This window comes from Chiloscyllium plagiosum, unplaced genomic scaffold, assembly GCF_037043375.1.
Source record: "Chiloscyllium plagiosum isolate Xiang-an unplaced genomic scaffold, Cpla_swu_hap1 HiC_scaffold_17, whole genome shotgun sequence".
In the NCBI taxonomy this organism is placed as follows: Eukaryota; Metazoa; Chordata; class Chondrichthyes; order Orectolobiformes; family Hemiscylliidae; genus Chiloscyllium; species Chiloscyllium plagiosum.
This window is the reverse complement of record NW_028270155.1, coordinates 78,691,921-78,707,895: the sequence shown is the minus strand read 5'-3', so window position 1 is coordinate 78,707,895 and position 15,975 is coordinate 78,691,921. Positions and strand designations below refer to the sequence as shown.

The following is a 15,975-nucleotide window of genomic DNA, read 5'->3' as shown; positions in this document are numbered from 1 at the left end:
ATCCGAGAATGCAAAACTCAGTTGTACGCTCAGCATAAGTCAAAGGACTTTGTGAGATTGTGTGGGGCATTTACTGCTTATACCAGAGATGAGAAATTTCGGTTAACTTGTGAGACTGCAGAAATAGGGCCTGTTCTCAGTTAAGACGAATTAAATACAAGTAGTCAAGACCATAATATAATCAATGAGAAGAAAACGCACAAACTGTCATAATTTTAGTAGCCAGAAAGTACAAGTGGAAAGTAATTGAGAAGGAAGATGGGAATCAAAGTATTTACTCACTGAGTTGTTACAATGTGCAATAACCTACCTGACAGGTTCAAAGAATCCCGACAGTATGGAAACAGGCTCCTGGGCCCAACAGGTCCACACTGACCCTCCAAAGCGTAACCCACCTCCCCATCTGATAGTTAACTAATCTACACATCCCTGAACACTGTGGGAAATTTAGCATGGTCAATTCACCTAATGTTTTGACTGTGTAGACATGGGAAGAATGGGCAAACTCCATACAGGCAACTGCCCAAGGCTGGAATCGAATCTGGGTCCCTTGACACTGTAAATCAGCAGTGCTAACCACTGAGACATCACGCTGCCCAGGATGGTGGGGGCTAATACAAGAGCAACTTCCAGAGGGGAAATGGATAAACCCTTGAAAAGAAAATGAAAAAAGAATTTCTCTGATCTCTTTGCTGTGGGCACAACCCACAGCAAACTCTACTCTATTGTGGCCTCAGAGATGCTCAGCTCAGATATACAAAAGTTAATGGGATCTAAACAAATTCCACTGCATGCCATCTCTTATATTCACTGTTTGATGGATCTGAGAATGAGCGTGAAAGGGAGCTTCAGAACTGTTTTCAGCTGCTCTCGGAATTGCCTCTGGGTCACTGTGTATATACAAGTGTTTGTGCAAGTACTGAGGAGCTGGAGTAAGTATCCAATAGTACCTGCAGTCGGGGAAAGTGGAGAAAAATTATGCATTACTGCAATTCGTCGATATAGGAAACATGCCACATAAGGGGTCCATAAAATAATGAAGCTGCCTGAGATAGCAAAGAGTAAAACAATGGATTTTTTGCGTTTGTCCATTTCTGGGTCACTGGTCTTCTCCCTGTCACTGTCCTTCAGGAGTCTGCTGCGGGCTTTGCTTGCGACTAAAACATGTCTGATGGTCAGAGTGTTCAAAAGAAGAATGATAACACATGGAAGTAAAGGGGATAAAAGTCGATGTAATACACCGTATAATGCCCAGAAGATTGAAGTAGAATACTCTGATTTGCTCATGCAAAACCATGGCAGTTTATTGAAGATGTACTTGGATTGGAATATGAAAAACCAGGGAATGCTTTCCAAATAGCTCAGCACACTCACTGTTCCAATAATCACGGCTGCAGTTTTCTCAGTGCAGTATCTAGTTTTAAGCTTCTGGCAGCAAATAGCCACAAATCGATCAAAGGTGAAAGCAACAGTCAACCAGATGGAATTCATTGTGGTTGCAGAAATGAACACTGTAACCAAACTACAGACATAAGTAATATCCAGGAAAGATACTGGAAAATACACGATAAGCCACCTCAGCAAAACATCAGATGTGACAACCAAGAAATCAGCCATCGCCATTGCTATCAGGTACCACGTGATACATCTTGAGAGACCGCAGTTCCTCCGAGAAAGGATCACAACTGCCATCAGGTTGACTGCAATGAATAAACAAAGCCAGGTCGATAGGTTAAGTACATCAATTGGACCAGATGTCCTGTTGACTTTGCTGCATTAAGCATTTGATAATTATACTTGATTCTATTGTTTTTTTAAAGACAATGATTTGAGAAAGGTTTTTTAAGAACAATTGTAAGAATTGTTCTTAAAAGTAATTCTACCAACATTAAAAACACACATTCATGCTGCTCAAATATTCCACTGTAAACAATGGACATCACCATCTCTGCATATACATTGTCCCATTAGCAGAACAGACCCTCCAGAGGTGGCAATGCATTGGCATACAATATGGAGGGACTTCTTCTGGAAGTTAGATTAGATTCTGTTCTGCATGGAAACAGGCCAATTGGCCAACAAGGACAGAACCCCCCCTGATCCTCATCTTCCATTCCACCAACCTCTGTGCACATCGCAACACCCTACACCACTTCCACCAATTACAAACAGACCCAACACTTGGGCGATATATCCCTCCCCACCCCTATCAGCATTTCAGACAGGCTATTCCCTTTGCAACTCACTCATTAGGCTTATGCCCCCCACTAGCCCTCATCTGACACCCAGCACCTTCTCCTGCCACCACAGTGATTGCAAAACCTGTGCCCACACCTCCCCCCTTACTTTCGTCCATGGCCCCAAAGGATCCTTCCACTTCCAACAGAAATTTTCCTGTAACTCCACAAATGTCACCTACTGCATCCATTACACCCAATGTGATGCCCTCTAATCTGGGAGACAGGACACGAACATTCAGATCGTTTCAGTTAACATCACTTGAACACCTGCACCAACCAATCCTACCGCCCTGTAGCTGAACACTTCAACTGCCCCTCCCACTCTAGCAACGACATGCATGTCTTAGGCCTCCTCCATTACCAAACCCTAACCACACGATACTTAGAGGAGGAAAGCCTCATCTTCCGCCTTGGGACCATGCAACTACACGAGGTTAATGTGGGTTTCACTAGTTTTCTCATTTCTCCTCCCCCCAACTTATCTCAGTCCCAAGCCTTCAACTTTCTTTACATGTCCATCATCTTTCCCATCTATTTGCTCCACTCTCCTCTCCGAAGTATCACCTTCTCCCCCTTCTTCATCTACCTATTGCATTCTCAGTTACCTCCCCGCCCAGCCCTGCTCACATGCCATGTATCTCCTAGCCCCTGGCCTTCAAACCTCATTCCTGATGAAGGGCTTATGCCCGAAACTTCACTCCTCCTGCTGCTAAAATACTGTTGAACAGGTTTATTTGAAATCACAATATTTTAGAGTGTGGCCCCTTCATCAGCTGGCGAGAGAGAAGCACACAGTATGCAGCATTTATGAGCAGAGAGATCAATGGCAAAGAGATAAAAAAAATTATACAAATGGTACAGGGGAGGGTCGAATAATAAGAATTTGCAGGTGACAAAGGGTGTTAGACAGTGTGACTAAAGTGCCAACAGCTGAATAACATTCGAAGGGATGACCTAGAATCAGATGAAATGAGCAATGAGATAATTACAAAAAAAGAAGGTGGTGCTGGAGACAAAGCAAAGGGCAGGAATAACAAAGAACAAAAACTGAAGTCGCTGGAAAAGCCGAGCAGGTCTGGCAGTATCTGTGAAAGAAAAGCCAGAGAAAGGGTCTCTGGACCTGAAACGGGAACTCTGACTTTTCTTCACAGATGCTGCAAGACCCACTTAGAACCCACCACCTACCACACCACCAGCAGCAACCCTTGACGCTGCTCTTCATTTACAGCATCCACAGTTCGTTTGGCTTTTACTTGACTGGAATAACATGATAGGTAAAGAGTTGCATGTTGAGGGTCTAAACAAAATAATATGTAATCCAAAATTGTCCAAGCTAATTAAGCCAGAGAGATCATAACCATTTATCAAGATGATGATGTCAAACCAGGACATTAAGGAAGGTTTCACAGATACAGAAGTGTGGTGGGGGTCATATGAATTCAAGGTCTTGGTTGAGGCCATCTTACAGCATATGGAACTTGGCTATCAGTTTCTGCTCAGTGATTCTACGTTGTTGTGTATCTCAAAGGCCGCCTTGGAGGATGTTTACCCGAAGTCAGAAGCTGAAAGTCCTTGACTGCTGAAGTGTTCCCCCACTGGGAGGTATCATTCCTGTACAGCAATTAATGTGCAGTGTCCATTTAACCGTTGTTGTAGCATCTGCATGGACTTTCAAGCTCCCATGCCCTGAGGCATCCTATCCTGCAGCCTCTGAGATAGACAACATTGGGTGAGTCACATGAGTACATTGTGTACATTGTGGGTTGTGTTCCCACATCTGATGGTAGTATCCATGTCAATGATCTGACATGGCCTGCAGCGGTTGCCATGACAGGTTTGTGTGGTGTTGTTGTCAATGTTGTCCGGAAGGCTGGAAAGGTTGCTGAGAATGATGGTCTGATTAAGGGTTGGTGGTTGTTTGAAGGCAAGAAGTGGGATGATTGTGATGAAGATGCTCATTGTCAATGAGGACATGTTGAAGTCTGTGAAGAATGTGACCAAGTCTTTCCACTATGGGGAAGATTGGATGATGAAGGGTACTCTATTGGTCGTATCCTGTGCCTGTCTTCTGAGGATGTCATTGTGTTTTTTTGCTGTGGCATGTTGGAGCTGGTGTTTGATGAGTTGTGCGCCATATTCCATTCTTCTGAGGGTGCCCTTCAATATCGTTAGGTTTGTGTTGTGTTCCTCACCATTTGAGCAGATCCTGTGTGTGCGCAGGACTTGTCTACAGGGAATGGCTTCTTTAGTATGTTTAGTGTAGAAGCTAGAGAGTGCAGCATCGTGTGGTTATCCAGGGGCTTGGAGTAGAGCGATGTACTGAGCTGTCGGTCCTTGCTGGAGAGGCCTGTGTCGAAGAATGATACTGGTTCTAAAGAGTAGACCATGGTAATTCTGATGGTGGAATTAAACTTGTTGATATCGCTAAGTAGTCATTTCAGTGATTCCTCACCATGAATCCAAAGGAAGAAAACATAATTGATATATCTGGTGCAGATATGTGCAGGAAAGTGAAGAAGTTTGCTCGAAGTTGTGTATGAAATGTTGGTATATTGAGGTGCAAATTTGGTCCCCATGGCTGTTCCATGTTTTTGGATAGAGAACTAGTTGTCGAAGGTGAAGACATAGTCGAGGAAGTAGTGGATGAGATGTAGGATGACAATTAGAAATTGGCAGTTGTTGGTATTAGGTACTGAGGCTGTTGCAATGATACAATCATTGTGAGGGATGCTGGTGTAGAGTACCAAAACATCCACTGTGACAAGGAATGTTTCTGATTTGATTGGTCCATGGGTGCTAAGTTTCAGTTAGAAAAGTGTAATGCTGCCACAGAAGCTGGGGCTTTCTTGTTCAATGAGTTTCAAAATACCCTTGGCATAGCCAATAGGTTAGCAAGTCTTGCCACATCTGTGAAGAAAATTACAGTTCACATTTTGGATCTAGGGATCATTCCTGTTTTTTTTTCTCACAACAATACAACAGACTGGCTCAACCTTTCAAACAGTTTCTGTTTATTTCTATGTTATTTCCGTCATTTGGCTTATTTCCAGCACCACCTTATTTTTAATTTTTTTGTAAGGATATCGCGGTGTCATTTAATCAAATGATAGGCCATCTCTTTACTTGTTATTCAGCTGTTTTTATTTACTCACACACTCTTGTTTACCTGCAGAGACTTATTAATCAATACTTCACTCACGCAATTTGCATGAGTTTTTGATCTCTCCATCCATTCTGTGTGCCTGTCTCTCCCTTTATCTGATGAAGAGACTACACTCTGAAAGCATGTGATTTCAAATAAACCTGTTGGACTATAATCTGTTGTTGTGTGATTTCTGTCTTTGTCCTCAATGAACAAGCTTGGAAACTTCAATGTTCACCACCAAGGGTGGCTCTGCACGAGTAATCGAGCTGTTCAGGTCTGAAAGGATATCGCTGTTAGACTGTGTTTGCGGCAGGTGGTGAAGGAACCAAGAAAGGGGCAAAAGACATACTTAACCTCATTCTTACCAATCTGAAGGCTGCAGATGCATCAGCCAATTACGATATCTGTAAGAGTGACCACCACATAGACCTTGTGCAAAGGAAGCCTCACCGACACATTGAGAATACCCTCCATCGTTCTGTGAGGCACTATCACGGTGTTAAATGGGACAGACTTCAAACAGTTGTAACATCTCAATACTGGGCATAATGAGACTCTGTGGTTCATCATCATCAGCAGAAACATACTCTCACACAATTTGCAACCTCAGAGCCCAACATATCGGCCACTCCTCCATTGCCATCATCAGCCCTAGTTCAATAGGGAATGCAGAAGGACATGCCAAGATCAGCACCAGGGAGACCTAAAAATGAGTTGGCAACATGGCAAAGCTACCAAACACGACAAAATGGGCATCAAAGCAGCAAATGATTACATTACATTTTTACATTACATTACAGTGTGGAAACAGGCCCTTCGGCCCAACAAGTCCACACCGACCCGCCGAAGCGTAACCCACCCATACCCGTACATTTATCCCTTACCTAACACTACGGGCAATTTAGCATGGCCAATTCACCTGACCTGCACATCTTTGGACTGTGGGAGGAAACCGGAGCACCCGGAGGAAACCCACGCAGACACGGGGAGAACGTGCAAACTCCACACAGTCAGTCGCCTGAGGCGGGAATTGAACCCGGGTCTCTGGCGCTGTAAGGTAGCAGTGCTAACCACTGTGCCACAGTGCCGCCCACAGCGGCAATTAAAATGATTTAATTGCCCCCACAGCCAATGACTCCAATCTACAATATCCAGTAATGCATTGTGATGGACAATTTAAATACTCACTGGAGGAGTCAGCGATGATAGAAATATTCCCACCCTCAACGATGGGAGAAGCCAATTCATCAATGCAAGAAATAAGCCTGAAGCATTCACCACAATCATTCACCAGAAATGCCAAGTGGATGATCCATCTTGGTCCACACCATCACAAACAACAATCGTCAGCCCATTTGATTAATTCCACGTGATAGCACAAAATAGCTGGGGGCACGAGATAATGCAAAGGAAATGGGCCATGACAACATTCCAGCAGTAGTACTAAAGATGTACTTCAGAAGTTAACCCCATTCATGCTCTTCCAGTTCAGTTATAACATTGGCACCTACCTTACAATATGGTGAATTGCCCAAGTGTGCCCCGTATGTAAAAAGCAGGACAAATCCAACTTGGCCAATCAGTGTCACATCAGTCTGCTCTTGACCATCAGTAAAGTGACAGAAGATATTATCATCAGTGCTATCGAGCAGCACCAGTCAGCAGTTAGCTCCCACTGATACTTTATTTGAAGTCCTCCAGAGCTACTCAGGTCCTGATCTCATTATAGCCTTGTTTCAAGGATGAAGGGGCTGAATTCCAGAGGTGAGGTGAGAGTGATAGCATTTGTTGTCAAGGCTATATTTGCCTGAGTGTGGCGTCAAGGATTCAGGCAAATCTGGAATCTATGCATCCCAGGAAGCAAATTCTCCACTGGTTAGAGTTATACCTGGCATATACGAAAATAATTATTGTTGCATGAAGTCAGTCATCTCAGCTCCAGGACATCACTGAAGATGTTCCTAAGGATGGTGTCCTTGGTGCAAGCACTATTCATGTCTCAGATTCTGAAGGGGTCTATGTTTAAATGCAACAAGATCTGGACAATATCCAAGATCAGGCTAAGAAGTGGGAAGTAAACTTTACACCACACGATGGTTAACTCCAATTAGGGACAATTTAATCATCACCGCTTGGTATTCAGGAGAATTGCCATCACTGAATTCCCTACTATTGACTAGAAACTCAACTGGACTCACCATGTCATTATAATTGCTTAAAGAACAATTAGGACACTAGGAATACTTCAATGAGGATCTCCCCTCCTGACTCCCAAAGTCTGTCCACCATCTACAAAATACAATTCAGGAGTGTGATGGAATACTCTTCGCTTGCCTGAATGGTTGCAGCTCCAACAACACTCAAAACGTTTGGAGCCATCCAGGAAAAAGCATTGCCCTTATTTGGTATCACAAGCACAAGCATTCACTACCTCCACCACCAACATTTTGTTGCTGTAGTGTGTACTATCCACAAGATGCACGGTGGCTAATTGTCCAAGATAATTTGGCAGCAATTTCCAAACCCATGATTACTTCCATCTGGCAGATACATGGGAATGCCAGCAACAGCAAGTTCCCCCCTAAGCACTCATCATCTTGATGTGAAAAAGAAGGAGGCAAAGCTTATGTACAGACAGCTGGGATGAACGGAATCCGTCGACGTAGATAGGGGATACAGGAGTTTACTGGAGTTTACTGAAGAAGGAAAGCAGGAGGGTGAAAGGGGGGTGGGGGCATGAGAAAGACTTGGCCAAGAAAATTAGGGTGAATTCAAAGAGGTTATTTAAGCATATTAAAGAAAACAGAATAACTATAGAGAGAATAGGACCCCTCAAGTACTAAAGGAAACATGTATGGGTGGGACGGCAGGATATGAGCGAGATCTTCAATGAATATTTCTTCTCTATCTCCACCATAAAAAACTTGGGAACTGGGCAAATTAGTGGTGATATCTTGGGGACAGTCCATGTCACAGTAGAGGAGATATGAGACATATAAAAGTGCATTAATATATCTTCTGGTCATGACTAGGTATATCCAAAAAACTGCAAAATGCTACAGATAAAATTGCAGGGTCCTGGCAGACATTTTTGCATCATCATTAGCCCGGAAGACTGGACAGTTGTGAATGTTGTCCCTTATTCAAGAAGGCTTTAAAGAAAAACCTGGGAGCTATAGACCAGTAAGTTTAACATCAGTGTTAGGTAAGATGCTTCAGAAGATTCTGAGGGATAAGATATATATGCATTTGGTAAGTACAGGGTTTGATTATGAATAGTCAGCATGGCTTTGTGCCTTACAAATTTGTTCAAGTTCTTTGATGAAGTGACCAGGAATGTTGGCCAGGGCAGGGCAGGAGATGTAATCTATATGGATTTCAGTAAGGCCTTTGACAAGGTTCCACATGATATGCTGCTCTGGAAGGTTAGATCAAATGGAATTCAAGGGGGCGAATTTGATGTTGGAGGATTGAGGAAAGGCTCATGTCCGAAACCATCGATTCTCCTGCTCCTTGGATGTTGCCTGACCTGCTGCGCTTTTCCAGCAACACATTTTCAGCACATGGAATCCAAGGCGAGCTGGCAAAATGGATTCCCAATTGAGTTGATGGTGGGAAGCAGAGTGTAATAATGAAAGGATGCTTGTCAGATTGGAGGTCAGACTGGACCTATTGCTGTTTGTTATCTATATCACTGATTTGGATGAGAAGTACGAGGCAAGATTAGAAAGATTGTGGATGACAGTAAAATATGAAATATCATAGAAAAGTGAGAAAGGTTATCAGAAATTGTAGCAGGACCTTGATCAGCTGAACAAGTGGGCCGAGAAGTGGTAAATGGAGTTTAATATAGATAAGTGTGAGGTCTTGTATTTTGCAAAGGCCAATCAAGGTCAGAGTTTCATGGTGAGTGGTGGGGCTTTATGGAGTGTAGTGGAACAGAGGGCCCTTAGAGTTCAGGTGCACGGTTCTCTGACAGTGGATTCACAGGGCAGTGAATAAGGCTTTTGGCACACTGACCTTCATCAGGTAGGGCACCGAGTATAGAAGTTGGGAAGTCATGTTGTAGTTACATCGGACATTGGTGAGGCCACATTTGGAGTATTGTGTTCAGTTTTGGTCACCTTGCTATAGAAAGCAGGTTATTAAACTGGAAAGAGTGCAGAAGATACTTACAAGGATGTTGCCTGGACTCAACGTTCTGAGTTATAGTGAGAAGCTGGACAAGCTATGACTTTTTCTTTAGAGCATAGGAGACTGAGGTGGTGGGTGAACTTATAGAACTGTATAATATCATAAAAGACCTGGTTAGAGTGAATCCACTCAGTCTTTTTCCCAGGGTTGGGGAATCAAGGACGAGAGCTAAGGTTAGAGGGGGAAAATAAAAGGAAACCTGAGGGGCAATGTTTTTACATAGAGGGTGGTGTGCATATGAAATGAGCTGCTCACGGAAGTGGTTAAGGTGGGTACATTACCAACATTTAAATGTCATTTGGACAAATACATGGATATAGGGAAGGTTGAAAAGGATATGGGCCAAGTGCTGGGAAATGTGGTGAACATCTTGATTGGCATGGACTGGTTTGGAGCTGAAGGGCCTGTTTCCATGCTGTAGAAGCAGGTGACTCTATGTATCACCGTTCCTTCACTGTTGATGGGTCAAAATTATTTATTCTTGACTGTGGGTCTCACTACACCACGTAGACACAGCAGTAGCTCAGGAAGGTAGCTCATCACCACCTTCTCAAAGGCAAACTAGGGACAGGCAATAAATGCTGGATAGCCAACAACACCCATGATCCACAAGTAAATAAATCAGCATTACTTACTTTGTCTCAGATGAAAGTACATAGGAGGATGAGTTGTCTGTTCAGAACTGAAGTCTGGAGACTTTGCATATGATCATGGTTTAGCAGATTATGGTGTTAACTTCATTAGCCTGAGTAACATAAAGGCAGGAATTTCCCAACAATGGAAGTGGCTTTTCAGGGTAACTCACCCCCAGACAATGAAATATTTGCCAATGATCACTGAAATTACAAGTTCAATTATTATTCTTTATCATTTAATGCCAAAAGCTCTTTTTCTAGATACTGGCTCTCATCACAAAGTTGCATGTTGCCATGCCTAATCAGTCACCATCAACTGTTTCCACTGTTTGAACATAGAATAAATTATCTAAAATGGCATTACATATAGCAAGTACATTAGAGACTTTGATATCATCAAGTTAGGTTTTATTACATTAACTAAACTGAATAAGATATGAATAAATATCATGAAGGGTGTTTTTGAAATGCCATTACATTACAAAGTACCCAATTGGATCGTAACTGATTTGGAAAAACATTCAGGTCAGATTGATTGAACAGTGTTGGAAGAGACAAACTTCTTATTAGTGTTATGGTTTTGAGCATCATTCTTGCCCAGATTATGGGTTACATTAAAAATGGTCGACCAATTTCACAAACATGGACAGGTGATACTTACCAGGGACTCCAATAACCACGAGCACAGGACAGTAAATGAACTCAACATCAGCAACTGTTTGTAACGCATTGAAAGGATACTTCATTTTCAGTGTCAAATAATCCAATCTTAACATGAAACTGTCACCAACTCAAGGAGTTTATATAAATAGCAAACAAAATTCTCGAAGGACACAATTAGGTTGATATTACTTACAGTCTTATGAACAAACAGATGTAAAACCTCCAAAGAAATGGTATTAGAACACATTGTAGAAATACCTAATGTGGACTGGGATCACAGAAACACAAGGCATCCAGAAAATAATTTCTGCAAAGCATACGTGTGAACATTGCTAGAATGTTCTATGAAGTTGCAGACTTGATTTCACAGGTAGCCACAGTATGTCCATTTCATTCTTTCCTGGGAGGTGGGCATCCTTGGCAAAGCCAGAATTTGCTGCCCATCCCTAAGGATCCTTGGTTAGTACTCCGAAGGTGATGGTGGGTTCTCTTCTGGTACCACTGTTTTCCAATTGGGACATGTACGCACTTCATCAAGATGGAGATTGAGTAACTGATTCTGAGACTAGAGTCCTGAATCTTAGAAAAGGAAACTACAGTGATAAGAGGCTTGAGTTTCAGATGATGGATTGTGAAAGGTTACTGAAAGGAATGACAGTTGATAGGCAATGGAAAACATTCAAAAAGCAAATGGGTGAATTCCAAAAATTACTTATTCCTGTCTGATGCAACATTGGAAAGAGAACACTTGTCAAATCATGACTTATGGGGGAAGTTAGAGGGTCTTAAAAGCAAAGAGAAACATACATATTATCTAGTAAAAGCAGTAGACTTGAGGATTGGGAACAATTTAAAAGTCATCAAAGGAGGTTCCAGGTCTTGCTTAAGAAAATGGGAAAGACAGCATGAGAGTAAGTTTATGGGGAACATAAGAACTGACTGTAAAGCTTTCTATGAAAGTGCAAATACAGACAGACTGATGAAAGCAAATGTAGATCCCTCACAGTTAACCCACAGTTAGAAGTTTATAATATGGAAAAAAATTCTGATGAGCTATATTTATATTTTACTTCTAACTTCACAAAGGAGGACATGAATAAGATACCAGAAATGAGAGGGAATGCAGGGTTTAGTGAGAGGGAGGAACTGAAACAAACATGCATTTTTAGAAAAAAATGCTTGAGAAATTGATGTGAAAAGGACCAGGGTCTGATAATCTACATCCAGAGAACTGAAAAAAATGACCATTGAAATAAAAAATGCATTGGTGGTCATTTTCCAAGATACTTCACACTCTGGAACAGTTCCCTACTGTTTGAAAAAGGAGCGAGAAAGAAAACAGCGAATCGTAGACCGGTGAGTCTGAATTCCGTATTGGGAAAATGCTCAAGTGCATTATGAAAAAATATTATACTAGAGCACTTTGAAATCACTGTGGAATTTCAGATAATCTGCATGGAGTTGTGAAGGGGTAATCATACCTCACAAATCTGCTGAAATTCTTCTTCAATTTAACTAATAGAGTTGGTTGCGGTAGCTAATAGTTCTGGTTTTTTGGGACTTTCGATAAAGTCCCACATAAAATGTGAAAAATAAAAGTTCATGGGATTGGGGTAGTGTATTGAGTTGGATAGAAAATTGATGAGCAAATAGGAAACAAAGAGTAGGAATAAATGGGTGTTTTAATGAATAGCATGCGGTGACTAATGGGGTACTGCAGGGATCAGTACCAGCACCCAAGGTATTCATAATACGGATAGACGAGAGAGCTAAACGTATTATCTCAAAATTTGATACAAATCTGGGTGGAAGGAGAAGCTATGAGGACGATGCAGAGATGTTGAAGTGCGATTTGGACCGGCTGAGTGACTGGCTTAATGCATAGCAGATACAGTACAACGGAAAATGTGAAGTTATCCCTTTTAATAATAAAATATGTAGGGGGATTAGTATTTGAAAGACTGCAAGTTGAAAGAGAGATATGTTCAATTACACTCGGGTGCCCTTGTGCACCAGTCGCTACAATTAAACCCACAGGTGCATCAGACAGTGAAGGAGGAAAACTGTATATTTGCCTTCAGAGTGAGAGGTTTGGTGCGCAAGAATAAGGATGCCCTGCCATAATTATATAAGACATTGGTGACTCCAACTTGGAATACTGTCTGCAGCTTTATTGTCGTTAGCTGACGAAGGATGATCTTGCTCTTGAGGGAATTAAGTTTTGATCCAGGAGTAGATCTTTCCTCATGGTTCTTTGTCTTCTCTGAAGAGAAGATCAGAGCACTTTCTTTGTGAATCTTGGTGTTAAGAGCTCCTCCTGCAAAATTCTTTGTTCTGCTGACATTATCTCAAAGTGCACTCTTCCTGCAAAACTCTTCTTGCACTCGGCCAATGAATTAACCAAACCCTGATCACACCATTCAGTTACAGCCAATGGAGTTTTACTGGTGAGCAACTCTAAAATGTTAAATAGCCACATTCCATGGTAAAGTCAGACTATTACTTACCTTATTTGGTCAACACAGGGAACTGGAGGTCATAGCTGAGAGAACAGGTCATATCATGCCTTGGCTGCATTTCTAACTGATGTCAGAGTTTAAATTAACTTGACCAAATTCCCAGCATGCTTGATCAGCTCTTAATCAACCTCGTAAACATTTCTCCTGCTGGCCACCTGTCTACAATCCCTCTTCTTGATCCCAACACTCCAAGCAAAATGAAAGCAACTAACTCACAGGTGAGAATTTGAAATCAGTCAAATTAACTATTAATATATCTCTAATATTAAGTTTTTGCAATTAATTTCATTCTTGCTTAACTGTTGTGTTACCTCTCATTCTCATTTAACAAATTGAATTGTAAAAATTATTAAAAAGATTAAAGCATATAATATGATTAAATCATGGTGGCACGGTGGCATGGTGGCTCAGGGGTGGCATGGGGGCTCAGTAGTTATCACTGCTATCTCACTGCACCAGGGTTCGGGATTCGATTCCTGCCTGTCTGTAATCTCAAATTACTTGTTTGAAACTACTTTTCCCATTAGGAGATATAATGAGGTATAAATGAGGTATACTAAATGAGGTATAAAAGACCAGTGCGTCCCACATCAGTGGACGGGAAACTATTGGACAAAATCCTGAAGGAGTGAATTAAGATCAACTTGGAAAGACATGGGTTAATTCAGGGACATCAGCAGGCATTTGTCAGAGAGAGATCGTATCTATTAAGTTTGTTTGAGAATTTTTTTGAAAATCTATTCATGTATGTGGATGAGGGAAGTTTCGTTGATGTGGTTTGTATGGATTTTCTCAAAGCTTTTGACAAGAACCCACAGGGAGGCCGATTGAGAAGGTTAAAGAACATGGAATTCAGAGATACCTGGTGAGATGAATCAGAATCTGGCTGAGCAATAGACATAAAGGCTGTTCGAGTGACTGGAGACCAGTGTCCATAAGGAGCAGTACTAGGACACTTATTTGTGTTAGAATTGCTTTTAACAAGTTCAAAGGGAACAATTCAGCTATGGTCCCAGAGGCATGTTGGAAGAGCAACAGGGAGATTCAGAAATGAATTAGAAGAGCAAACAGGTCGAATAAAAAAGGACTCATGGACAGGACTCAGGAGAACACAAAACTTCTTTATAAATACATTAATCAGGGAAAGATATATCAAGAATACATAAATGATAGAGATGAAAATGTAGGGGAATGTTAGGAAAGTTGGCAAATGACACCAAGATTGGTAGGGTGGATAGTTAAATGTGAAGAAGATGTTTGGAGGTTGCAAGAAAATATAGATGGATTGGTCAGGTGGACAGATCAGTGGCAGATGGTAATTAAACCTGAGAAGTCCAAGTTGATACAGTATAGAGAAAGAAACAAGAAAAGGTCACATTTTATGAGTAGCTCAGAGGAACAGAGATATCTTAGGGTAATTATTCACAGATCAATGAAGTCAGGAGAGCATGTGAATAGGATATTTAAGAACGAAGAACAAACAGAAGCACAGCACAGGAACAGGCCTTTTGCCTTGTGTTGTTCATCATGCCCTAACTAAACCAAACAACAAACCTTCTGCCCTTATTCGGTCCATATCCCTCTATTCATGTAATCATCCAGATACCTCTGAAATGTCACCAACGTGTCTGTTCTCTCACAGTGTTCCAGGCTCCTATCACTCTCTGCGTGAAAACCTTCGCTTGCACATCTTCCTTAATCTTCCCCCCTCACCCTTAACCTGTGTCCCCTTATAATTGGAACTGCAAAACTGGGCAAAAGCCACTGATCGTCTAGCCTATCCATGCCTCTCATAATTTTGTAGAACTCTATCAGGTCTCCTCTTAGCTGAGGTCTTTCCAGTGAAAACAATCCTAGTTGCTTTAAACCTTCTTCGTAGCCAATGCCCTCGAGACCAGGCAACAACCTGGTGAACCTTCTCTGCACTCTTTCCAAGGCTTCAACATCCTTCTGGTAGTTCAAAACTGTATACAGTACTTCAAATATGGCTGAATAAGAGTTTTATACACCTGCAACATGGTTTGATAACTTTTATACTCTATGATGAAGGCAAGCATGACATATGCCTTTTTAATTACCTTGGCAGCTTATGTTACCATTTTTAGGGAACTGTGGACCTGCATGCCCAGATCTGTCTGTATGTTAATGTTCCTAAGGATTCAGCCAGTTTCAGTGTAATTCACATCTAAATTTGATCCTCCAAAATGCATCACTTCACATTTGTGTGGAATAAACTCCTTCTGCCATTTCAGTGCCCAATCGCCAATCTACCTATATTCTGCTGTATTCTTTTACAATTGTCTGCATTATTAGCAACTCCACAAATCTTTGTGTCATCTGCAAACTTTATAATCAGACCACTCACATTTTCTTCCAGATCATTTATGTGTACAAGAGAGGAGCTATGACTGATTCCTGTGGAACACCACTATTGACCGGTCTCCATTCTGAAAAACACCCTCCACTACCACCTGTCTTCTATGAACAAGCCAGTTTTGTATCTATCTAGCCAGCTTACCCCAAATCTCATGTGATTTAAGTTTTGTACCAATCTGCCACATGGCTAAAGTCCATATAAA

General features: G+C 41.7%; 1 protein-coding gene across 1 annotated transcript; it reads right to left on the bottom strand.

Annotated features, from left to right (window-relative positions):
- Positions 1-807: 807 nt before the first annotated feature.
- Positions 808-10,960, bottom strand: LOC122558649 (putative G protein-coupled receptor 139). The gene is made up of 2 exons (XM_043707447.2): positions 10,876-10,960; positions 808-1,700 (listed from the first exon to the last, which is right to left on the bottom strand). The coding sequence occupies exons 1-2, from the start codon at positions 10,958-10,960 to the stop codon at positions 808-810; spliced, it is 978 nt and encodes a 325-aa protein (XP_043563382.2).
- Positions 10,961-15,975: the final 5,015 nt, after the last annotated feature.